The following is a 26,266-nucleotide window of genomic DNA, read 5'->3' on the forward strand; positions in this document are numbered from 1 at the left end:
ACAAATCAAACCTGCTCTCTATCGCTCTTTAAGGGAAACGAAACAGGAAACCCATCACACCGGCTGTTCCTCCAGGCTTAGTGTTAGCAGACAGCAGTGCTTTGGGTACGTGGAGGCGCAGCCACTCGAGCAAAGCTTTCGCAACTTAAAAAGCCGGCCACAGCCCTGTTTCACACCACCTGTTCAACGTTTTCCTGCCCAATGCCGCTACACTTTATACAATCAGAGTAGCACGTTGGCTTGTTTTGTGCATTCAAACTTCCACACATCTTTTAACTTGCAATCATTGCTGTCAACGGACACGGGTAACATCTCTTTCACTACTAGTGATAACTGGCATGCAGTGCCAGTCAGGTCATTTGAACCGCCTCAACGAACCCTTTAGGGCACAGCTGTTGAACTCCAGGCCTCGAGGGCCGGTGTCCTGCAGGTTTCAGATGTGTCCTTGATCCAACACAGCTGATTTAAATGGTTAAATTAGCTCCTCAACATGTCTTGAAGTTCTCCAGAGGCCTGATAATGAACCAATCATTTGACTCAGGTGTGTTGACCCAGGGTAATATCTAAAACCTGCAGGACACCGGCCCTCGAGGCCTGGAGTTCGACACCCCTGCTTTAGGGTCTGCTCAAGTCCAAGTGACATAAATTTCATCATCAGATGAAGAGCACTAGTGTCCTTGTGGACATTCGCATGCCTACCTGTATTACAGGGCACCAGTTATCCATGCACTCCTGGATATCTCCTCAAGCGGACTTAAAGGAAGTACAATCTACGCCTAAGGTGGTGCACATCCACAAGAGAGGGGAGTCACTGTACAGCCAACCATCCATCCAGACCTCCACCCTAAGGTGTTTTCTTGTGTCTCAGTGGCTTCCCTGCTCTTTGTTGTTGGGTTCAAGAAATGGTCAGATTCTTGAAAATCCCTGATTCTTTTTGTGGTTTTCTTTTAGCGAGTAGATCCTGGAGGTTATAATACATTTATGTTCATCTCAAACATACATTTTAAATACCTGCTTTGAACACGTAGCACCTTCTACGTTTGATTCTAACTCCCACGCTTCATTTGTTTCCTCCTTTCATCTCTGGATGTATTTCCCTGTAATATTTATATCTTGTCTTCATGTCTTCGCTCCCTTCTTCACCTTTGAACACGTCAAAGCTACAGCATCATTTGTAGTACAAAAAAATGACTTAGTTCTTTAACCTAGGTGCCGTGGCTTGTGCGCTTTACAAAAATGACTGGCCCTCTACATGTCCATGCGCAAACTGGAAATGAACTAAGGCAGCTTGGCGATGGCTTTCGAGAAACTGACTCTTTCCTAACTTGTTCATTTTGTATTTTTCACCCAGCATATACAAGATAATGGGAAAGCACAAGCCTGCATCCTCCGCGACGCCGTTCCCAAAGCCAGATAAGTGGGGATGGTCGCTTCACTAAGGCCAAAACAAAAACGTGGCTCATAAATCAGGTTTCCATCCCGGATAGTTTTGAGGTCAGGATTACGGATGCCCCGTTTTTCATCCTCGACTTTAATGTTTTTCATTTTATTCTCACTTTATCCATCTCCATGCTCTGCTTCTTTCTCTTAAGCCCCATCCACACAAAGCAATTCACTCGACGGGATTCACTTTGTAGCTGCCAGCTGGTGGCTGCTGTGGATAAACTCCGGACGCTAGTTTCCCACCCTGTCACACGTCCGTCTACAGTACCCGTCCCTCCCATTGGCTTTGCTTCAGGGTAGAAATTAGTTTAACCAGTGTCCGTCCACTCTGTGGCAGCGACAGTCACTGACGGCCTCTGGTCAACGGCCGGGTTTGAACGCTTGCTGCCCGCTGTGCCATGCTCGTAGCTTCACACTCTCATCCTCAACTCTTTTTCCTTCTCTCCATCAATGCTCCTCTGCTTCTCTCAGAATCCGACATCTCCTCCCTTTTCCTCCCCACACTCCCCTGGTGATCGCATTCATTCATCTGTACCTTCCTTTTTCTCTTTATCCCTAGCCATCCTGAAATTCCTCCCTTTATTCAAACTCTAATCCCTCTTTCTTGTGCTCTCTTCCTTCACTTCCTCCTTTTTTTATTTAAACCTCACTGTTAATTTTCATTTAATCCCTCCTCTCATCCATGCTTTCTGCTCTTCCCTCTGTCCGTCTCATGTGCCCTCCTTCTGATTTTCATTTGATTAATTTCACAGCTCTTCCATTTAATCTCATTTTCTTTGTTCACCTGTCCCTCACCCGAAATCTGTTCTGTCCTTTAATTTTACCCACTCATTATTCCACTTTTTGCTTAAAGTTTTCTTCTTGTTGCTCTTGAACATTTAACACTTTTGTTAGTCATATTGCTGTTTTCACCGCACTCGTGCAGTGACTTTTTAAAAAAGCTTACATTACATTAAGTGTATTTATTTAAACACAATAAACACAATTATTTGCCCCCATTTCTTCCACTCAAACTGTCCATGCATCTTAAACTTCTCATTTCATCCCCCTTTCCCGTTCCTCTTCTTCCTTTTTTAGTACTTTCTCCTAATATTTAACCCCCTTTCCCATTATTATAAGGCATTATTCTGTCTTGCATTTCCACTTAAATTTTTAACTCATCTTCCACTTTCCTTTTCTTCCATCCATCTACTGTACCATCAGCTCCACTTTTTTCCCAGTTTGACTCCCACCCCTCCCAATCCATTCTGAAAAACTAACTCTGTAACCTGCTAACCCCTCCGCAGCACTGCATGCATGTCACTGCACATCACATCACCCACACGCTCTCAGTGACTCTAAGAACCTTGATCATGTAAAAACCGAGCCAGCGACGCGTCTCGCTCTTTCATTCCCTGCCCGCCTTTATCTGCAAGCTCTGCATCTTTGTGGCTCCGAACCAAGGAGAAGGAGGAGGGACAGGAAAGAAAGAAATGAGGAAGAGAGGGGGAGAGCCAGGAGGATGATGGGAAGGAGAGAGGAGGCTGGAGACAAGGAGGAGAGTAAGGAGACATTCGAGGAAAAAAAGATGGAAGAGCAAGAAAAATTAAGGATTTTTAGAGAAGGGAGTATCGAAGATGCTTTCCCTCAACCATGCAATTGGTTGTTCCATAGCGCCCCCTGTGCTCTCAGATGCAAAGTGCAAACATGGCTTACTTCCAGCTCATTTCATAAAAGCGGTCTCGTGTGATTAATGTCTTTGTGCGACTCCAAGACTTTTAATTCAAAGAAAAATGCATTTCATGTTAAGGAGATGTGCCTCCTCACTTTCATTTGGGCTAAAAAGTACATGTGTGCACGTGTGAGTGTGTGAATGAAAAACAAAGTGGAACAAAGAAAAAATGAAAGAGAAAGAAGAAACTGACAAAGAGAACGCAAAGAGGTGAAGAAAACAGTAATCTGACAAAACATTTCTCTTCTTAATTCGTGTGTCAACATAAATCAAACGTCCAACCATAAACTTTGTAAAGTTTGCAGAAAAGTAACAAACGATCATTCTGAAGGAAAAAAAACAAAAAGACACAAAACCTTTTCACATATTTCTGTAAAAAAAAAATGCTTCAACACAAAAACCCACTAATGAAATGCCCAAACATTTGCACTGCGACACTCACTCTCGCACTCCTTCACGTCGGTGTCGAGCTGGTGCAGAGCGCCCATGGAGATCTGTCGGACCTCCGGGTCAAGCAGGAGCTGCATGAGGGACGTGGAGATGTGCTTACAGGACGACATGCACGCAGTCTGCGCTACTTTACCCTGAGAAAGAGCGAGAAGACACAAGGAAAGAAGAAAGGAGTGAAGTGAGGATGCTGCATTTTCTTCTCTTGATTTCTAAACAGAAATGTAAAATGTGTCGTTTTTCACTGCTAGACTCAGCTCTCATATCTCATAACCAATGTGCATCAGAGGTTAATGAGGGTGATCTCTGCCTGTGCAGCTACAAAATGTGCCCAAAAACTAAACACAACTCAAAATTTCAGCTTTTTTTTTTAACATACACCCACACACAGCGACGACAAAGACGTGTGCTGCATTCAGGTGCAGTCAGAATGATGAAGTGGCATAATAAAAGAATAAAGGCAGGGGATAAGGAAGTGCATGACAAAACATTAATATAGAAACAACTTTGACTGGGTTCGATTTTCTGATTGTGTACATATGTGTGTGTGTGTGTGTGTGTGTGTGTGTGTGTGTGTGTGTGTGTGTGTGTGTGTGTGTGTGTGTGTGTGTGTGTAGTCTCAGTGACAAGCTGTGGCCTCGTGTTTGACCTCTATGACTCCATACCAACAACATGAAGCAAAGAGATGAAAAGGGGGAAGAAGTGGTAAAGGGTTTTTAAAAAAAAAAAAAAGGTTATGTGAAAGAGCAAAAGTTCAGTGGGAACCGAGAAAGAAAAGGGGAAATCTAGAGCTTGAGAAGATGATTAGTTTTCTTGTAATCTTTAAATAAACAATTTGTATGACTTAATTCCTCTTTCCTGAGTACCATCAACATAATTTTGACGAGATGTTGCTTTGAGAGAACTACTGAGAAAAAAAAGGGGAAATCAAGTCTATTAAAAGATCATCTTAACCTTGTAAACTCTGAGTGAAACGCCGAGCAGAGGAGGTTTCCCTGAAAGGCCTGATTACACATATTAATCCTGACGTGACTTTGATGTGTCCGGCTGACACCAACGCACTTTAGGGGTGATTAATAAGAAACGCGGGACCTTTCATTTCAAGCCCTGCATATTTAATTACCTTCATTAATCACACAGTGAAGCTAAACACACATGTATACATGCAGCATGTGCAAATACACACACACACAACATTTATATTTGTGTGAAGCATGAAGGTGCTGGTGTGAACCTAGTGTTTATACAGCTCTAATCACACATGTGACTCTGTTTCCTTGTGTCGTTTGCAAATATTCATACACAGCGAATAAATTGTTGATATCTTCCTGCAATTGTTAGCGTGCATTCGATGTCAAATTAATTGAATTTTAGTCGTTTTAGCTCTTTGCGCTCCGTTTAAAGCAGACTGCAAGTGTTTTCATCTGACCTGCCAATCAAAGGAAGGCAAACCAACACTGTGAGCAGTTATACTCCCACTTTCTTTATATGCTGATTAATTCAGAGTAAATGCTCTTAGAAGCCATACCATGACATAAAAAGAAGCAAAACTCAGGACATTTACCCCCTGACCTCCCTGAACACATAAAACATTATGCTAAAACATAAGGAATCACAGCTAGCAGATAGACGATGGTATCAAAACCTACTTTGACCAGCCGGCAATCACACTGTGACCCAAAACACACAGCAAGTTTTCCCCACTGAATTCTCAGAAACCAGATGAAACATCAGGGCACCAGTTCCTGTTTCTATTCCTCTACGCGCCGTAAACTGTTAACCGTGACCGATATATCAGCGGGGGCCGTTAGCAGCCACATGCTGATAAATCTGTATCTGCATTTATAACGGCTCAATTTGTTCCTCCGCTCGTTACCAATACAGATATTTGGTGATTTAAAAATCCCATGTTCCAATATATAGGCTATTTTTTTCCCCCTGCTTGCAGACACACGAAAAATAAACCCTTCCCCAGCGTTTGTGACATGAAGGTAAAATTTAGCTGGACTTCACTGCATACGCAAAAGATGCTGCACAAAAAAAAAAATACAGGAAAATTATTTTATTTAATTCATATGTCAGGAATTATTTAATCAGTAAGGATTTTAATCGGGGCTACATAATCACATTATAATAATAAGTTCCTATAAACGGCCCAAATTACACCCACAGAAAATCCTTGAGCACATCTTTTAAAAAAAAAAAAAAAAAAAGACAACACAGCAAACACCTCAAAGACACTATCGAGGGCTGTCCATGGATGTTCCTGCAGCATGATTTTGTAGAGGGAAATTAACTGGCATCGATCCTTAACACATCAGACAACCCGAGCAGCAATTTCAGCAGCAGATCCCTTCAGCCTCGCTGTATGACGACACCAGAGGTCGTTCCTTCCTGCTCATCAGACTCTACACATACTGAACTGGACTAACTGCACTCCATCACTTTTTGTACACCACAACGTACATGTGCACCTACAATACCTGTAAAATCCTTTTAGTAACATTAGTGTTAATTTTAACTCTTTATTTATCCCTCCATTTCTACATTTCATTTTATACGGTTGCTTTGTTGTCTGTTTTGGCTGTGTGTACGCTGCTATGACAACTCAATTTCCCTCCAAGATTGATAAAGCTTCTCCAAATGCAAATTTAAGCAGTTCTAAATGTGAGGAAGTTACTCCTTTCATTTCGGCTTTTGGATAGTGGTTCATGGAGAAAAAACCCTTTTCTTTTCTCCGATGTTGAAAACAGGAGACACTCACTTTTTAACTAGTGCTCGTCTTGTGTTAAAGTCCCATCAAGTGGCTTTTGTTTCCTGCAGCGAAGGTAATCACAGAACCAGTTAACCTAACCAGCATGTCTTTGCACCCTGATGCAAACGTGAAAACTTGATTCAGAAAGACTCAAATTCAAACACAGGACCCTCTTGCTGTGAGGGGACAGTGCTAACCACCACTGTGCGAATGCTCTCATTTGTATATATTAAAAAAAAAAAAAACAGAAGCATAAACACATTTCTAATCATAACTTTAAAATCAGCGTTGTTTTTCTGCACACTGTCCACGCAATCTGGCGTCTAGACTGGGATGGAAACCTGCAGCGAATGTCCAAGCATTAATGAATGTACGAAACAAGCAGCACAGCACATTCATTATCCTTTCAATTGATCCCCTAGTAAAAATCCTGAGTAATGGCTGAGCTCCCAGACTTTTCCTATGGCTGAAAATACCCTCCCACCGATTCCCAAATACATCCAGGAAATGTGAAATTAAGGAAAAACAAAACAGAACATTAACAGACACATTAGTTAAAATTATTGGCTGTCATTAAGCAACGATTTAATCAAGACATTATTTTTATTTTAATGACACACTTTAATACCATTTCCTCTGTTTTCCAGGCAGCAACTCAACTCACTGCCGCTGTAATAAAACTGTTTCCCCTCAGAGATCCATAAAATTCATCTTATCTTATATAACAAACCCGACAGCAGCAAGAAAGAGAAAAGAAAAAAAAAAGATCTAATTGTAGCAGCGCATGAACTGAGATCCAAGTCAGGAAAGAGTCTGGAGAGCCTTCACCTCACAGGGAAAATCAAATTATACACAAGACACACACGTGCAAGCACATATGTTTGAGAAACACACACCTACGACTGGCCGGATATCCTCCAATACGACGCTGACCTCTGAACTCTGCGTGCACACAAACACAGAATACAGTGTTCGCACAACCTCGGGGGTCAATTATCATCGGGTGAGACCGAGCGTGAAATGAGCTAATTCTATTTACATGTCCTAAGCAAGGAATATCTGACACACACACACACACACACACACACACACACACACACACACACACACACACACAGGTCTTTCTGACAAAAATGGCGTTGACTTGGACTTCAGTACAGACAACTGGGAACGATTAGCCTGAGGCACAGTGGAGAAGAGGAAGGAGAGGAAAGTATAAGATGGGAAAGGAAAGGGGGTGAAAAGAAAAGGTGAGGGAAAGGGTGGAAGGTTGGGATTAAAAAAATAAATAAAAGCAGTGACAATTGAAGGGAAATGTGGGAAAAGGAATGGAAAAGAAAGAAAGCATGAGGAAAGGTAAGGAATGACTAGGAATGAAAAGATAAAGGCAGGAAAGAGAAGACGAGCACAGGTGACAAGGTAACAAAGGGGGAAGGAAAAAGTTAAAAAGAAAAAGGGTGGGAACAAAAACAGAAGAAAAACAAAAGAAAAGCTGCTGAAAAGTGACAAAAGGAAGAGCAAAGTAAGAAAGGGTGATGAAAAAAGAAGGAAAATAAGAGGAAAGAGAAAAACAAGAACAGGTGAGCTGGGGAAAGGAGGAAAGGAACCATTAGGACAGCTGGAAGATGTAAATTTAAATAGATGTGATCAAAGGAAGAATGAAACTGGTTGAGTACTGGTGAGGAAGGAAGAAAGGGAAAAGAAAACAAGAAAAATGTAAAAGAGTGACGAATTGAGGAAATGCAGGTAGCAAGGTGAAATAAGGCAAAGATGGAAAGAAGGAAAGAAAAGAAGAGGATGCAAAATATGAGGGGAGGTGAGCAAAGGAAAGGTAAGGTGAGGACAGAGGAATAAAAGGAAAGGATTCAAGAACATAAATATGTAGAGAAGAGGAGGTGGGAGAGAAGTTAGTAAGGAAGGAAGAGAGCCAAGAAAAGGAAACTAGAAAAACAAGTGATGCTTCTCCTCCATCCTCCCACCTCCATCCCTCCTTCTAACTAACGAGAGACGTTCATCAAAGAGCTCATTAAAATCTACTCAGCGCCTAACGGCTGAACAAATAGACCGAAAGAAAGAGCAGGCCAGGTGGAGGGAACGAGGTGAGGGGAAAGGATGGGGACGAGACTGGCGGGGTCAGGCGGAGAGACAGACGACGGGTGGTGGTGAGTAATCAAGAAAGAGGAAGGAAGAGGAGGAAAGCACAGTTGAAAAAAACCAAACATCTGCTCGTCCCACTGTTCAGGATATGAAAATTCACCTTCAGGTGCTTTCGCACACGCATTAATCTCCGACGTTAATATTTAATCGTTTTTATGTGCGGGAAACCTACAAATCGCTCTACGCTGTGATAAACCTGCTGTTTGCTTCCTTCCAACAACTAACAGCAGAGAAAGTGGAGAAAGGCCTAGTGTTGCTTCACTAGGCCTGTGTGAGGGGAAATGATGGGTATGTGACACATGCTAGTGCCACATTAACAATAACACATCCAACTGTGAGTTTGACCACCTGATATCTAATACTTATGTTCACAGTGCTAACACAGTGCTAACTGCTAACAGTTTCCATCTAGTCAGGTAATGTCCACCCTAAATGCTTCCATAGGAATTAAGGAGGTAAATAGCAGCCAGGTCCTGCTAATTAATGCATTTAATTAACTGATCATCAGCAGATGTGAATACCTCTATAAAAGGTACTCACAGTACACAATGCCGCAATATTCCCAGGAACTAGCCCAAGTACTACATCTGACTCTAAAGGGCTCAGTTAGCATGGCAAATGTTAAAGTTTGTGACACTACAATTAAAATGTTTGAATGGATTGTCAGCAGAAAGGCCCTGCAGCACGGCTTAGGCTTAGTTGCATATGAACAAACTACAAGGCTTCTGGAACAATGTCCTTTGGGCAGAAGAGACCAGACTGGAGATGTTGGGCCATAATGCACAACAACACATCTGGAGAAAACCAAACACAGCATATCAGCAGAAACACTTCATACCAACTATCAGCACGGAGGTGGAGGCGTGATGATTTGGACACCTTGCAGTCATGAATTTCTCTCTAGAAGAAGTACTCTATAGCAAGAATGTTAAAGTCATTTTACATTGTGAGCCACATACAGAGCCAGACCAGTAAAACTCCCCAATGTCTGTCTGTGACTGTAAATGCATTTAACTACACATTTAATTCCCCAGAGGTGTTAATATGAGGGAAAGAAGTGTGATTTCAACAGCATGTCTCAGTTTTTCTACACAAATAAAGGTGTAAAAATACAGAACAAAGTTCTGGCTGCTCATATATTTCTATAGTAGAAAGACTATCTACTACTTCACTTTAGTATAGTATGAATGCCTGCGGAGGAGATCTTTATCAATAGGAAAAGTTGTAAAACCTATGAAAAATGTTCTAATCACTATGTACTTAACTGACAAATATACATCTGGTGTCAATACTAGAGACACAGTTATTTGATCAACTGTGAATATAAAATTATATTAAGAGCAAAGCTTTAAAGCCCCTAAAAGAATCTTAAAGTAGTTTTTTTTTATTTTTTATATCTGGCTCATGTTGATTGTCAGCTTCCAGCACAGCAAACTTGAGAAGAAAGTGTTCAGGTTATTCATGGTCTTGCTTTGTGGGGGTAAATAAATGTGTAAGTGTGGCCACATGTATTACTCCAGCAGTGACTGAGGCAGAACAGGTACCTGAATACAGGCCAAATAAACACAATGATTTTCCCTTCATTTAATCTTAGATCGTGTTCAAGCTAAATTTAATCAGTTACTTTTAATAAAAACATTCATGTTTATGGATCTGTTAGAAGCACCAGAGCCTCACGTGTAAAAGCGTTCAGCATTATAGACTCATGTGCAACTCCCCCCTTTTTTTGGACAGAGCTTGTTTTTGAAGTGCCCCCATCTGAATTCAACTGCAGTCTCATAATGCTAAAAGCAGGTTGAGTTATAAACACAACAGCACCGTAAGTCAGCGCTTCACAACGCCACAAACGTACTGATTCACAACTCCTGGAACTGATTCGACATGGTGTATAATATGCTCTCTGTCCATCCAGAAACCTGTCAATCATACGAACAGCCACGCAGCGCAGCCAAAAGTCAAGAGGTGGGATCACAGCAAAAAAAAAAAAAAAAAAAAAAGACACTGCAGGGCGACACCCGGCTGTAGTGCTTCTTCACCTAAATCTGCGTCTGGGGGATACGAGATTGAGCGCTCCGGGTAAATCTGAAGGGTTACAGGTGCTTATTCTGATTAATGACCTGAAAAAAATACTATAAAAGGGGGGATATACTGATGTGTCTGAGACCGTGCAGGGCGCAGGCCCAGGTTAAGGCTTGTGGAACAATCACAGATTTCTGCACCAGGCAGGTATTTGTTCATGTCACTCAAGAAACACCACAAAAATGAAGTCTGGACTTTTGTGCATTTTTGTGAGTGATTTTTTCCTTCTTTTCTTTGACTGTAACCTTGACACACAGACACACAGATACACAGAACCAATGCAAGCAGCTTTACTTCAAGGACTACAAACCACATTTGATCTGACAGACACCAGGGTTGGAAATTTCTTTTGTCTTTTGAAGCGGCTGGTAAACACATTCTTCACATTGGCCTTTTCCCTTTGTTTCATTAGAGCCTGTTTTAGAAATCTGAAGAAAGTGAGTACCAGACATCAGGCTTGGGCGGTATCCATCTTTTCATACCTTCCTGACATCACACAGGGTGTTTTTAATGGCACACAGTGGCCTTTGTGCAGCTTTTGTACGGTTGTCTTTGTACACCACCACAGTGTATTGTAAATGAAACATAATCAAAATATGTGATTGAAGTGCTGACTTTTAGCTTTAATTCAAAGGGTTTTACAAACATTTTGTATCAACTCTTTGGGAATTACACATTTTTTTCTGCAGTTGTTCATCTTTAGAGGCTCAAACTTAATGTGACAATTGACGGGTGGTTTCATGGCCAGGTGAGATATGTTCTCTTGTGATTTTGTGATAAATGAAGCAGATATGACATCTGAAGTTGATTCTAAATGTCGAGTTTGTATTTATAGCTTTTTACTATAATTTTAAAGCTGACCGCCGTTAAGCGAAAAACACCCGAGTAAACCAATCAGCGAAAACTTCAAAACTGTAATTCCCTGGACTTTGAACAATCATCTATGCACTGCCTTTAGTAAGTCCAGAATGGGGCATGAAGACATCACCTCGGCCTCTCACCCCTTCTTTAGCTCCCTTGTCTGTTTTAGAATTGATTTTAAGATTTCATTGCTTACTTTTAAGGTTTTCAACAGACTTGCATGTTTGTATCAGTCTGAGCCGTTTCACACTGATAAACCTGTAAACGCTGCAGTTATCTTACCAGTTCCTCTAACGCACGCCTAAAACCAAGAGGTGATTGAGCTTTTACAGCAGCAGCACCAAATCTATGGGATAATCTACCTCTCCATATCCACACAGCTCAGACAATACACTCGTTTAAATCTTTATTCGCCTAGGCATTTGGTTCCAGTGCAGCATCCTTAGATTATTGCATTTTGTGTTATAAATTTATTTTATTTTTATCAAATGTTATTCATTGTGTTTTAAATGTTGTGTTTCCTGCTCAATTGTTCTGGATTTTAGTGCAATGTTTGATGGCACTATAAAATTTTAATGTACAGCACTTTGGTTAACTCTGTTGTTTTTAATATGGTATATAAATAAATTTGACCTTGTGCAGCAGCCAAACGGCTCATTGTTAAAAAGAAATGAAGGCACTGGCCAGCTGAGTGACAGCAAAAGGCCTGAAAGACCAGAAAATACAACTAAAGTGGATCACAGATTTATTTCTGTGGTTATGAAAATAAACCTGTGTATCACTGTCAAGATCTGCAATCAGGAGACGCTTATACAGAAGCTGTACAACAAGACGCAAATCACTGGCTACACTAAAGACCACAACGGTCAGATTAGACTTTGCTAGAAAACATTTAAAGCATGTTAGACAAATGAATCCAAGATTAACTTGTACCTGATGGGAAAAGAAAAATACAGATGACAGAAACAGCTCGTGATGCAAAGCTATACTATGCATCTAACATGGTGAAGGCTGTGTTATGGTGTAAGCGTGTATGGCTGCCAGTGGAACTGTGTCACTAGTGTTTACTGATGCTGTAACTGCTGATAGAAGCAGCAGAATGAGTTAGTAAGAAGCGATTCTTTCTGCTCGGATTCTACTAAATGCTGCAAAACTGATTAGACAGAGCTTCACAGCGCAAATGGATAACGAACCAAAGCATAAGCTACCCAAGAGTTTTCAAGGCAAGGAAAAGGACATTCTTCAATGGCCTTTTGTTTTTATGTTCTGGCATTTGTTGTGAAGCAGTTTGCAATAAATATCACACAATTTATTTATTCAAATAGAATAAAATTCAATTAATTAGTGCTCCGGACTAAAAAACTAAAAAAGGAAAATGCTTGAATTTCACTCAGCAAAGCCGACACACACTTCTTGGATCGTCTGTACCACACAGCAAGCCATAAGGTTAGTCAGCTAACCCATTGGACAGTGGAAAAGCTGGGTGCTTCAACTGGGAGATACACCAGGGGAAGGAACACAGCGAGTTTTTCCCAAAGAAATGCTCAGTGCTTAAAACAGAATAGGTTAAGGTGATTAACGAGCATCTTTCACATTACACTCTGACTTTAACAAAATCAACCCAACAGTCAGAAACAACCTTCAGCTGTCTCTCATTGATGATGATGATGATTACGATGGGTCTGTGTAGTCACCACACCAACACTCGTGCATGTAGAAGGACATTGACCTGTGCCCTCGTTACATAAGGAGGTGTGACATTAAATCATTGCTTGACGGATTTATAATGAATCTCGGAATAATATTATTAATTTATTGAGTCAATGAGGAATTTATACAATAACTCTTTGACCATAACTGATCCCTGACATCATTGTCCATGTTTGATCTCCAAGTCTGTGTCCTCAACAGAGTACAAAACAACTTTTTAAAAGCAAGCAATCCGCACAGCTTCTTCCTTTCGGCCTGTTTGGCTGCCTCACTTTTATCAACTGGACTAAACCCCAAAATACTCCCAAGTTACTGGTTACTAACTTGCAATTGACAACTTTCACAGCTCACTGAGCTCAGCTGCTTGTCCACTGACAGAATCTGTCCTCTTTAATAGAGGACTGTTGGGGTTTTTTTGGACAACGTTGAAGGAAATTACATAATTTCCTCAGGACAACAAAAAAATCATGCTGTGCAGATTTGTAAATAGTCTTCTTTACTAATACACATCGATACCGCCCAAGCGTACCAGATATGCTCTAGTCAAGATTGGATAACTCTCAGATAGAGAGTTAAATATCAACTGTTTATACACAGTTATAATACATAACAAAGGTTTCATACTATGACTGAACCTACAACAAAATGACAATTTAACCTGCCAAAATATGTGGTTCAGTAGTTGAAACAAACAGAATTGTGCCCCCATTTCCTTCCCTGGTTGGGACAGAGACAACACCGATTCAGGCAAACGTGCATCACTCTCTTTTCATCTTGCATGCTGGTCGATGCGTTCTAGTAAGGAGATTTAAGGTCAGGGTTGAGGGTTAACAAGGTGAGTCAGGGGTTTGTAAACATCACTCCATCACAACAGCAGCCCAGATACTCACCGGTAAGGTAGCGTGTTCTATGGGTGTTCCCTAAAGCAAGAAACATAAACCAGGATATTTAGCACAGGGCAAAGCATCAGAAGTCATGTGTTCTTAATGGAAGGAAAAAGGAAAAAGGAAAAAAAAAAAAAAAAAAAGAGTGGAAGGAGTATATAATGGCTGCCTGGAAACAATCCTCCTCAATCAAATCACTGCAAGGACATTGGCAGCTTTTTCTACCTCAGTGTGTGTATATATTACACACAGGCCCTCGAGATGAAGCTAATCTGGCTTTAACTGGCACTTTGTGCAACGTGCTGAAGCACCACGCAGATCTGGTGGACACAACGGCGGCAGCAGTGGCCAAAACATCTCAGAACACTATAGAAAAATGATCTAAGTGCCCATAAACCATAAAACCGAAGTTTGCTCTCCAATATTCATGTGACTGTTTTCACTCCAGAGGACTTTTCACGTCGTCCCCCTTCTGCTTTTAAAATTTGAGCCCAATTCGATTATGATCCTTTTTCTAAGTAGACGTAGTATTAGTCTTTGGATAAAGGAAACGCTTTCCTTTCTAGGAACTGAAACTGAGGCATGAGACGAATAAGTGTAATCTTTCCTGTGGCTGTTCAGGAAATATGAGCCAAGTACCTTTAGAGCTTTTACATTTAATACTAATAGGTTTAGAGCTGTTTAAACAGCTGACACAAGCATGTGCAAAAATATAGCGAGCTGATCGCTGCAGGAATGTTTCTGTAACATGCTGCTCCTTCACTCCATAAATATCGGATTGGGGTTCGTATGTTTGTGCTGTTTTCAATGTCCTTACTGTTGGCTGCATAACATCCAGGACTTTATATTTGGATGCTTTATTTCCTTCCCATTATCGTCCATCAAACAGTCTGCTTCAAAGCTTGGAAATGGTGCAATATATTAAAAAAAGGATCATTCACAGTATTCCATCAAAGTAAAATCCATGAGTGGGAAGCACTGCGAAGCCCTGAACTTGAGTTCATGAGTTGAAGCTGGTCTTAATTTGGCTGATGATCTAAGGTCGTCCAGAAAATTGTGGCTTTGAAAGTGTATGACAGTCAAAGTACAGGAAGTCCGTAATAATCTAATTTAATTAGTTTAACAATTTAATTCAGATTGGCTTTCAGTACTAATACTAGAAGCCATTAAAAGTGTTTTAGATGTTATTTTGTGGACTTGAAGAAGACATTCAACTGCATCCCTCAGTGAATCCTATGGGGCTTAATAGTTGATTGCACAGTATTTAGGTTTCATGTTATGTGCCATTTGGTCCATGTAAAAATACAGGGCTTCACATTGCCACCAATAAGTTACTCATACTGGGCTCATAACGTCTATGGACAAAATTTCAGGCACAGCTAAAGATCAGAGAACATCCTAAAGATCACGTCTGCTTCCTGCAGATGATGTGGTCGGCATGGCTTCATCAAGCAACGACTTCCAATTTGCACCAGGATGGCTTGACTGGGATGGGAATGAGCATCTGCAAGTCTGAGGCCACAGCTGTCAGCCAGAAAAGGGTGAAGTGCTGGTTCAGGGTTGAAGATCCAAGTATCTAGGTGTCTCGTTAATGAGTTGGGGAAAGTGGTTAGATGGACCTACAGTGATGTGCTGGAAAAGAGCCAGTTGAGCTGGACTGGACCAACTGAGACGCTTCCTTGGTGAGGTTTTTTGGGTAGTGTGCAAAACTGACGACACACTCTGGAAAAATCAACAGAAAGCATCTTTTGGCTGCATACCTTTGTACCACCCCAGAAGTAGGAGGTTTAGATATCTCTTTTAAATGCTGCTGCTCCCTACTCGCATAGACCCAGACACACAGTAGGACATGAATAAAGGGGCAGTATAAACGTATTTGTTAATTTATGCCCCTATAAACCTGTTTACGCACTTTAGTAGTATCCAATTCATTTCTGTGAAACCTTACTCTTTCACACAATCACCTCTTAATCTAGGAGGTCATACCACCCAGCATCATAGGTTCATAGCATCTGATCTGCTTAGGAGGCCCCACACTGGGTGTTAACGTGTGTGTGATGGGGTCATGTCCAGGGCTTGTGGGGGTGCAGAAAAAGCCTCTTAGAAATGCTAGAAAACACTTGGTGCATACATGTGTGGGTGCTTATGGCCTTGTGACCCTCTGGGACTAAATCTGCGTGCAAAATCACCTTAAAGCTAATGTGTGTGTGTCCGTGTGTGAGTGTATTTCTGTGTGTGGTGTGTAGGCTCTCAAATCGGTTTGTCTGCTTAAATGATCAAAACAGCTGATACAAAATCCAATTTCAGGCTTTAAAATTCAGTTTTTGTTTGTCATTAAAAGCTGAGCGGGTTAATCCCATTTTACTTTTTAAATTAACCCAAAACAGTAGATTCAGAGTGGGAACAACATAGCTGGGATATTAAGCTCTGTCCGCTTTTCTGCTCAGCATGCAGTACAATGCCCCTCTATTTTCTTCAGTTCCTTCTGAAGGCTTTGTATAAACGATAAACGTAGCGAACATGATGCCATCCACACATTTTGGCCGTTACCATCTTGTTTACTTGAAACTGAAAAGTGAGCGTATTTGGACAACAGTGCAGTGCTGCGACATTAGCACTGATTTGAGGTTTGGCTAGTGAGAAACAGAGCAAACACTGGACCCGCTGCTTCTACAGCCCTGTCCAGTTACCCTCGAGTAACTGCCCGTCTCCTGGCATCTCCTCTGCACTCTTGAGACTGTGCAGGGAGACACAGCACACCTTCTTACAACATCACGTAAAGTACTAGAGAAGCTGAATATCTGTGCAACCTGAATGGGCTTCAGGCGAACTCGTGCTACTAGTAGTGAAAAAGCCGCTAACAATAAGGAAAGTTGGAGGGGAAAATGGAAAGAGCAATGATGTGTGGCCACCATCTGCAAACCATTGTCTTTTTTGGAAGGATGTCCTGTCGTCGCCTTTCCAGTCACTGCTGTCACTTTTATTTGCACCAAAGCAACTAAAATGGATTCACAATGGCTTCTGCTTCCTAGTGTGGGACTGGTATGCCTGAACTTTAACCCTACTTAGTGTAGGTTTCACTGTCATGATCAAGCATTCCTTTCATTTTCTTTGAACAGTATAATTATTTCTTTCCACTTTAGAAACACTTTAAAATGTGGAAAATTGCGCTGTGATATCCTGACCTGAAGTGTAATGTCATTAAAGTTGGGCAGCAGCATCACCAGCCTGAGTCTGTATATAATCGAGTGGTCCTGACCCAACCAGCTCACCCTTTAATAAGCTTAGCGGAGCCCATGTTAACGACCTAACCTGTAACAAGCTGATCCTTTAACGAAGTAAAGCAGATTGTGCTGCCCTGTGATGCGTCATGCTAACACGAAGCGAGACGGACAAATGAACACAACGGCACACTCAGAGTAAATACAACACGTGTGAAACACAGTGCTACTAAACCTCCTTTTTGTAATTTAGAAACATTTCACATTAATCTCACAGGGGGGGGCGCTGTGAGGCTGTTTTATGATGACCTTAGGACGACCTCATGTCTTGGGCACAGGAAACGATATTCCTCTCTTCCTAGTGAGATCGATTCTCGTAATGGTGGCCAAATTCATAGCAGAGCCCTAAACGAGTTCAGTTTCATGATCATTAATATGCAAATTGTTGTCACAAATCGATCTGTGGCCATGACTACTGTTCACAGAGAGTTGGGGACGGCTGCAAGCACAACACTGGAAGACGGTGAAAGATGCTGTCTTAAGGCCTCTCTGTGTTGTACCGTCTGATTAGCAGGCGGTTGTTTCATCTCTCTGATAAACACTTTAATGACCCACATATTGTGAACACTACAACATCCACCATACCTGCTGCTAAACCGAAGCACGCTGTATACACTTAGGATGTCAACTTAGTTCATTCTGGCCAACAACACCCGGACCTGCCAGAATCCCCAAGTTTTGTACATTTGTTTCTGTAGCAATTTGAGATTCATCTTTAAAAACTTTTTAAGAAAGCTTATCAATTTTACTCCTCACTTTCATTTTAAAACATTACATTCTCGTATTCTTTTACTTAAATTCATTTTAAGTTATAATTTAATCGCTGTCTGCTGTAGGACAGCACGATAATCGTTGTTTGCACAGTTTCATCACAGAAAGAAGGTCCTGGGTGCCTGAGTGGGTTGTCTCGTGGTACTCTGGTTTCCTCCCACAGTACAAAGACATGCAGTTAGTGAGATTAGGTTCACTGGTGAATCTAAAATGTAATCTTATGTGTGGAATGTGAGTGTGAATGACTGTACGTCTCCCTGTGTTAGCCTGCGACAGACTGGCAACCTGTCAGGGTGTACTGATCTCGCCCTGTGGCAGCTGGGCTGCAGCCCCACAACCCTGACCTGGATAAACTGGATGGAAAATGGATGGATGGAGCACTGTTATAGTTATTTAGTTCTTTATATTTGCAGGTGAGATTTGCAGATTTCCTTAGTTGTGCTGAATGGCTCGATTCTCTGTTCTGGTGTTCCAATGCTGTAAAGTCTATAGTGTGTGTGTGTGTGTGTGTGTGTGTGTGTGTGTGTGTGTGTGTGTGTGTGTGTATTCATGTGTTTACTAACAGGCAGATTGGTGAAGACACTGAAGGTGCTCTTAAGAAAAGCAATCAGGTCAATCAGGTAGTCGCTGGCAGCCAGATTCTCGCCTCCGGGCACCGCAGCCATCCAGTCGTAATCAGCCAGCTGCAGGAACTGGTCAATCTTTGCATTCAGGCTGGTGTAGATCTCCGCCTCTGCAGCATGACGAGCATCCTGCGAGAGAAGATTGTAACCAACAGAGAATTTTAAAAAAGGAAAAGAAAAAAAGGAAAAGTATCATAGAATTTACAAACTGGAGACACGTGCGTGCCTTCATGTTGCAGACAGACAATGCATGGCACGATAAACAAACTGTGGAAAGGAGGAAAAAGAAAGGAAGAATGGGGGAATAAAGAAAAAGTAAAACAGCTGGGGAGAAAAGAGGAGACAGAGGAAGAAAGAGCAGCCTTACCTTAAAGGTGGAGGTGCCGTACAGCTTGGTAGCATTTACTGTGTCAGGAGGAACATTGGTTATGTTTGATATGAACTCCTCCAGGAAGTGGCAGCTCTGCTCCAGGTGAGTGGTGTTAATGATCACCTGCACCAACTACACAAACAGGACAGACATGTAGCCGGTCATCTTTGGATTCTTTCTCCTTTTGTTGTGTAGTTCTTTTTCCTCACATTTTTTCACAATGTGTCATCTTTTGCAAGTGGAACATATTGAACAGGTCGACTTTTTTTTTCCAGCATGTGGGCAATTTTTCGATGAAATGGGCCGAGAGCTCGCCAAAAAGCCAAATATCAAACATACCACCGAATTTAAAAGTATAATGTCTCCTGTGGACCGTGTGGGATACGTTTGCCACGTTTACTGATATTTCTTAGGTTAAAAAGTACAAACGGTTACTTGATTTTTGGCTTTAATCGTGAATTTTTATGCGTTAATCGAATCCAAACTGCAATACGTGCAATGACAGGAGCAAACGGGTGTGCAAATGCATTCACATTCTGCAACAATCAGTCTAGTGACTTCCTCATAAGCCTTAATTTGAACAACAAATAGAGCTTTGTGATTCTTAGATGAACTTGTTTAATAAAGGATGCAGACATGCTGAATTTTCCATAACACGTCGTCTTATCATTACATCCTGTCCCCGTGAATTAATGATGTTTGTGCTCTAGTGTAGCCGCTGAGCATGAAAATAAACAGCAACGGAAAGTGGAAAATATTAAATCATTACTTCACATCACATTCTGCAGCGATGGGACAACAATAACAGTGGGCCGAAAAGAGGAAACGTCTGTTTTTGGGAAAGTAAATGAGCTGGAAATGCTGAGAATCGCCATTCTGAGTAAGAGAACTACTCTGAAGTTGTGCAAGCGACTTTAGAGTAACACGTTCACTCTGAGAAGGTTATTACAAGTGTCAGGGGTGACAAAAGTTGCACTTGCCAAAGAAAACAACATAATAAAAGATAGAATCAAAAACATAAGACTTCACTTGTTTACTGGCTCACATCACTGCAAAAATCCCCCATTCAGAGGCCATTATTGTAACACAAGTCTAATGAGCATTTGTTCAGAAGAGCTCGGTCTCCATCTCTTCATAATTTCACTGTCATTACTGGCAATGTTATTTGTTCTCTCGACTAGAGCAGCTTTGCATGAGTCCCAGCTCAGAATAATCCTTGTTTATCTTATAGTGGGTCTTGGTGCAGCTCCTCTGTTCATCCTCTGACACAAGCTGCTTTAGTTCCTCTTACTTTGCAAACAGCAGGGTGGGCCCCACTGCTGGGACCGAAACTATGTTCAGTGAATAGGGTTTTTCGACCCCACTGCACATGCTTCTGACTGCAACTCAACGTCATCCCAGTTTTTGTTGTTAGATACAGAAATAAAAGACAGAAATTGTTGAGGATGAAGTAAGATTTTTTTTTTAAGTTGTTAAAAGTTTCTTACTATGTGAAAGCCTGCTAGGAGTATTACTTGAAGCTCTGTTCTGAACCTCATAGAACAAAATAACTGGGTGTGCATCAGAAGTTCGTGAGGGTCACCTCTACCTGTGCAGCTGCCCTTCAAAAAAAAACCCAGAAACTACTGTAATGGTCGTTTCGTTTCTTCTAATTGGCTGTCGGCTCCAAACAGAAGGTATAAACAGCAAGTGGGTGGGGCTTCTGTGCTCACAGTCAGAGTGCCTGAGAAGACCATATAAGGGATATCCACCTCACCAGTGGTTTATTGGGGGGAAAAAATAGACATATATCTGTATCCACCCATTTAACACTCTCTCTCTGTCCTTATTTAATACAGCGAGTTTAATTTGTCAGTTATAATCCCATTAGAGTAATCTCAGTTTGCCTCTTTTTCCTCTCACCCCTTAAGCTAGTCGCAGCAGACGGCAACTTCCCACTGTTGCCTAGTGTCCCCTCGTAGGAGGTCATCTGATTGTTGGAGATTCTTTCTAATATTGCACAGTCTTTACTCTACAATAAAAAGTGCTGTGAGGCGAATGTTGTTGTGATTTGACACTATATAAATAAACGTATTCTCTTGTTTGTCAAATTCAGGTAAAAACAAAACAAAAACAAAAAACAAGATGGAAAGCGTCAAAACGCTCAACTTATGTCAACTTTAATTCTACGTCTATGGTTTTTGGTCAGACGAAAATATTAAATCCAAAGTAGGAGAACAGAAACTCCCCACATCTTCCTCAGTTCAGAAAAATGTCTGACCTTTTGGAGTGACCATTGTGGTTTTATCTGTCCACTTTTTTGGAAAAATACACACACACACACACACACACACACACACACACACATTACCTCTGCCAGTCCGACATTCTTCTTCTTAATGGCGTACTGCAGACAGTGGCTAAGAGTTCTGGTCAACAGCAGATTTGTCGACTTGCGGATCATATCGTCCACCTCTGTGGAGCTGAGAAAAACACATACATAATAAATACATAAGCGAAGAGAACGGGAGAGTCTGTGACTGTGCAGAAGCGATTTCTTCCATTTCTTGCAGAGAGCTGCTACGCCCGAAAGCCAGTACAAACAGTTTAAGTGAATTTCTCTGTCTGCGACTCTCTCCATTTGGGAAAAAGTCTAAATGTCAGCCAACTCTAACAAGTACATTACCATGTTATGAGCTGTCAGGCTCATTAAAACTCTAACGCCATCCTAAATGCCCTGATAAGACTTCAGCTTTAAACTTGCCAACCAAAAACTGGTCATTTAGGACTCATGATCCTAAATGTATGACCACAGAATATCACAGAAATCAAACTTCTTCCTCCAAATTCTTAAAATTCTTAAAGCTTTAATAGTTGTAAAATTACCAGCTGTGCTCAGCCAGCGGACTTAACTCTGAAATGAGCTCAAATTTCCTATTAAAACAAATGTTTGATGGCAGAAAAATCAGACCCACTTAAAGAATCTCCGACACGCTATCAGCTTTGTTATGTTTGAAATGCGGGTGATGTTTGGTGAAGAAACCCAGACAATTTTCTGCACAATTTTGGGGGTCCAGTAAAGTTTTTTATGGCAGGGTGTCTCTTTCTCTGGCCTCCTGTTTAATAACAACACGTTCCTGGAAACAACTACACAAAAAGTCGTGTGACTTCGGGCTCTGTGTGATAGGCAAAAGGTTGCGTGTACAGACAGAAGAGAGGTCGTAACCCATGAGAGACCAGAGGTAAAGCACACAGTATTAGAAGATGATGCACGCTCTTGCAGGAAAAGGTCAGGGGAGGTCAAAACGAGTCGCACAGGCAGAGATAATCACTGTGAATGAAAGCAATCGCTTTCTCCCGCTGAGGGATGATGAACAATCTGTGTTTGTGTGTGTGTTTTATTTTCTGTGTTTGAATCCAGAGCCCTGTGGGCAACAAATACATTCCAACTGAATCAGTAAATTGTCTGTGCCTGGAATTCAACACACATGCACACTGAGTTGCCTGAGGGAGAGCGAAAGCTGGAATTCAAACTCACTGCTTTTCCAAAAAAGCAGAGGAATCCTAAAAACGTTCCGACAAATCGGAGCAAAGGTTGCGGGGGGTGGTGGAGGAAGACAGAAAAAAAATTCCTGGAGCGGCAGAAGTGCCGAGTGGACAGAAATGGTGGAGAGTGGCAAAAAGTCAATGTATGCTGGTGAACTCACCGAAACGCGCGCATACATATACAAATATAGACACACCGCAGAGCTGGGTTTGAGTTTCATTGTATTTATGCTGCCATCAGTCACAATAAATGCACGGCGATCTGCGCTGTCAAAGGGAAGCCAGAAGCTTTCAGATGAGGCGTGTTTACAGCACGCCCAGGAGGTATTTTCTAAAAATACACAGGCAGCAGCATCAGCGATGACAACAACGAAAAAAATGAACGCAGTCAGCAGTGAAAACAGCGACGGGCTGAATACACACAAAACACTGTGGACGTTCAAACGTGTGGCAGTAAGTAACTGCGCCACGTAGCACTCGCTACATTTAATAAAAGAATCAACTGTGGTAACCGATTTGCCAGCCAAGTAAACTCTGCTCTCCCTCTGTGTGTGTGTGTGTGTGTGTGTGTGTGTGTGTGTGTGTGTGTGTGTGTGTGTGTGTGTGTGTGTGTGTGTGTGTGTGTATAACCGCCACCAGCGTGCGTCTCGCAAACTACGATGGCAAACTAAAAGCATTCCAGTCGTGCTTGATTCTCGCGCTTCACTGGCTCCCCAGCACAGCTCTCTGGATCATCCGTCACTGAATCAGCAGATTTCATACCACATTACGTCCCAGCAGCTCGCAAAGCAACCGAAAATGATGCTGAGGAACAGAAAAGCTGCTATGATGTCACCGAGAGCAAAAATCAGAAGTGTTTCAGTCAGTGTGATTGTGAACTGCAGCTCAGCACACAACAGATATGAAAGTCTGATGAGCTTCTCTGCTTATTAAGTCTCTGCGTATTAAAAGTTGCAACTGTCTGCTCAGGGAGTTGCAACTTTTTTGACATCCAGTCTTGCATTTACAGCTACACTACATAGGTCACATGTTTCTGTTTTACAAAACCAACCAATGTGAACATCAACCAAAAAAGCATTTCCTAATCTTTTCATGCAGCACTTATATATTGATGAGGTATTCTGGTTCATAAATAGAGGGTGTCTATCTGCAGAGGTGCAGGTGCGTTTGACACATAAGGTTTTATGCTCTGTATATCGATCCGTCCATTCAGCAGGCACTGCAGGGGTTTGGTGCCTTGTGCACTAGGCACCAAACCCCTGGCAGGCAGAACAGTAGTTGCCAAGAATTTGAAAATAACTACCTTGCTTATATTTTGTATTTATATTCTATACTTTATCTACTGGTGCACATACCTGCCCAGAGATTGCACATATAAATTATTAGTACAACAAACAAAAGAATGAATGACGAGACAAACGATTATTAAAGGTCGTGAACTGACTCTACAATATATATAAAGAATGTGCTAACTTTAGATTCTGCCTACAACTCCTTTAAATCAGTCTCATGCTGAGATTTAGGCCAAAAACTACTCATAACTAAATCCTAGTTGGGTTACTAACATTGTAACATAAAAAATGTGACGTATAAAGTTCCACAGAGAGGCTTAAGTTAAGTATTTTAAATACAATATTGATTAAGTAATTAGTAATTAATTACTTTTTAAAGTAACTGACTCAACACTGTCGTCAGATAGCCTGCAGATTTACATTTGCGATTAACTGTGAATGTCAGAAGACTACAATCTTCAAGCTGTTACAAGCTATAATTGGCTTTTATCTGTAGGTGGGGGAGTATTAATTACTCAATAAGTAAATTAACTAAATACTTCTTAAAATCCCTATAAACCTTGAGTGGACAAACAATAGAAATTAAACTCTTTAAATAATAAATACATTTTTTTACAGTACGCAGCGGTAGCATCTCTTCCACAACGTAGCCTGCAATCATTTTTCAAGCTCACCTTCAGACGCTTTCTGTGCTGCTGAAGTAAAATCAGGTTTTGCTGCTTAGCAGGAGTTGCCGCGGTGTTACCCATGGATGATGAACAAGGATCACTCTGAAGTGTTCGTCTATGCTCTCGTGTCAGGCGCTTCAGTAGATTACTCCTGCTATTAACAGCAGCTGATAGTTTTTACATATTACTGTAATGTTCTTGTCTGCTTGTTTCAGAAAAGTGAAGAGACGGGAATATGTCTATTTCATAAAACAGCCACTCGCTTCAGCCGAGTCCGACATCTTCCGCTTTAGAATACGACTATGCAGCAAACTGGCGCGAAATGACGCGCACCTGCACTACAGCGACGTTAAAGCGGCAGGGTTTACTTTTACCTTTAGAAGACAAATTATTGAAATTAAATAATGATATTCAGCGAGTTTAATTATTTTACAATGTAACGCAAATACATTGTAAGTAACTCTAATTAAAATACCTAAAAATGAACAGTAATCAGTTACTCTACTTTTTCAGTGGAAAAGTAATTTAATTACAGTAACGCGTTACTTAATAATGCGTTACACCCAACACTGTCTGACGATATATTACAACTGCTTTCTTTATCATTTCTTTAATGTAACAAACGAGATGGATCTTTTCCATGCTGAAATGCTATCTGGCGATTCATCACTAGGAATTACGTCTAGCGTCACTTAGATCAATTTGATTCATTTCTTCTTGCAGGCCTCTACAATTCAGAACGCTTTCCATATAACACCTCTAATTGTTCTCTAATGCCGTGTTACTTCCCACGATGCATTTCACGGACTTGGTGCAGGTCTATCCAATTGCATCCAGAAACATTGTGTACATTGTCTACATCTGTTGTTAACACCCCCTGGAAATCAAAAATGGGTTGAGGCAATCCAGAGTATTTGCATTCACACATTTGTCATGGTAAACTTCCAACTGACCGATGTCAAAGAACTACTCAGCTCTCCCAGTCTCAAACATAAGCATGTGCTCACGCCTGTTGTTATCGTGCCAGCACTGCTCTGGAAATATTACCACTCTGACGTCCACAGCGGCTTGAAGTGTTTGCAATCAAATACCTGCCTGTGAACAAGACTGACATCTGCAGCTTAATTTTGAATCACTTGATTGTATTTGTGGGGAAAATGTGGCCAATAAGTGTTGACATTTTCATCTACAATCGCCTCTGTTTTCTTTCCAGTCTTTACCTCAAATAGGCTGGCTGAGCATGCATGCCGTTTCTCAGCAACACACTCGTTCATATTCACAGTTTGACAGATTCACACCCACAGTCTTCTTCCACTGGACCGGCTCATGGGCATCTGTGTGGCAGCAGATTCATTTTCACCTTCCAGACTGTTCTCCAACTGGTTCATCATGAGCTCCACCATCCTCTGGCTAACAGCTCCCGCTGATCTACCTCTAGGCTACAGGTTGATGTCTTTCGCACATATTTTCATGCCAACATCACCTCATCTTCTTCTCCTCCAAAAACGTCACAAACTTGCACAGCCTTCATCACTCAGGCTCCTGCCAGTCCAACACTCAGGTCTTCGTCAGGCCTATAATTATGTCTTAGTTGTCTGCTTTAGCTACTTTGGCACGATAGACTATACAATCATTTCCAAACTGAATATAAATAATAGAATTTCTGAGGTAGTACTGCAATAGTTCAAA

At 41.4% G+C, this 26,266-nt stretch overlaps 1 protein-coding gene across 5 annotated transcripts in view; it reads right to left on the reverse strand.

Moving 5' to 3' along the window:
- The window catches only part of exoc6b (exocyst complex component 6B), a 124,950-nt gene that overhangs the window by 37,004 nt on the left and 61,680 nt on the right, over positions 1 to 26,266 (reverse strand). For 3 of the 5 annotated variants that reach the window (XM_026162786.2, XM_026162789.2, XM_080292213.1), the window contains exons 16-20: positions 21,443 to 21,554; positions 19,090 to 19,224; positions 18,663 to 18,851; positions 14,054 to 14,083; positions 3,597 to 3,738 (exon numbers count right to left, since the gene is read on the reverse strand). In XM_026162786.2, the coding sequence (XP_026018571.1) occupies positions 3,597 to 3,738; positions 14,054 to 14,083; positions 18,663 to 18,851; positions 19,090 to 19,224; positions 21,443 to 21,554 (608 nt within the window). The remainder of the gene's footprint in view (positions 1 to 3,596; positions 3,739 to 14,053; positions 14,084 to 18,662; positions 18,852 to 19,089; positions 19,225 to 21,442; positions 21,555 to 26,266) is intronic. The other 2 variants (XM_026162788.2, XM_080292217.1) reach the window with 1 other exon arrangement.

Source organism: Astatotilapia calliptera, chromosome 3 (assembly GCF_964374335.1).
Source record: "Astatotilapia calliptera chromosome 3, fAstCal68.1, whole genome shotgun sequence".
Classification (NCBI taxonomy): domain Eukaryota; kingdom Metazoa; phylum Chordata; class Actinopteri; order Cichliformes; family Cichlidae; genus Astatotilapia; species Astatotilapia calliptera.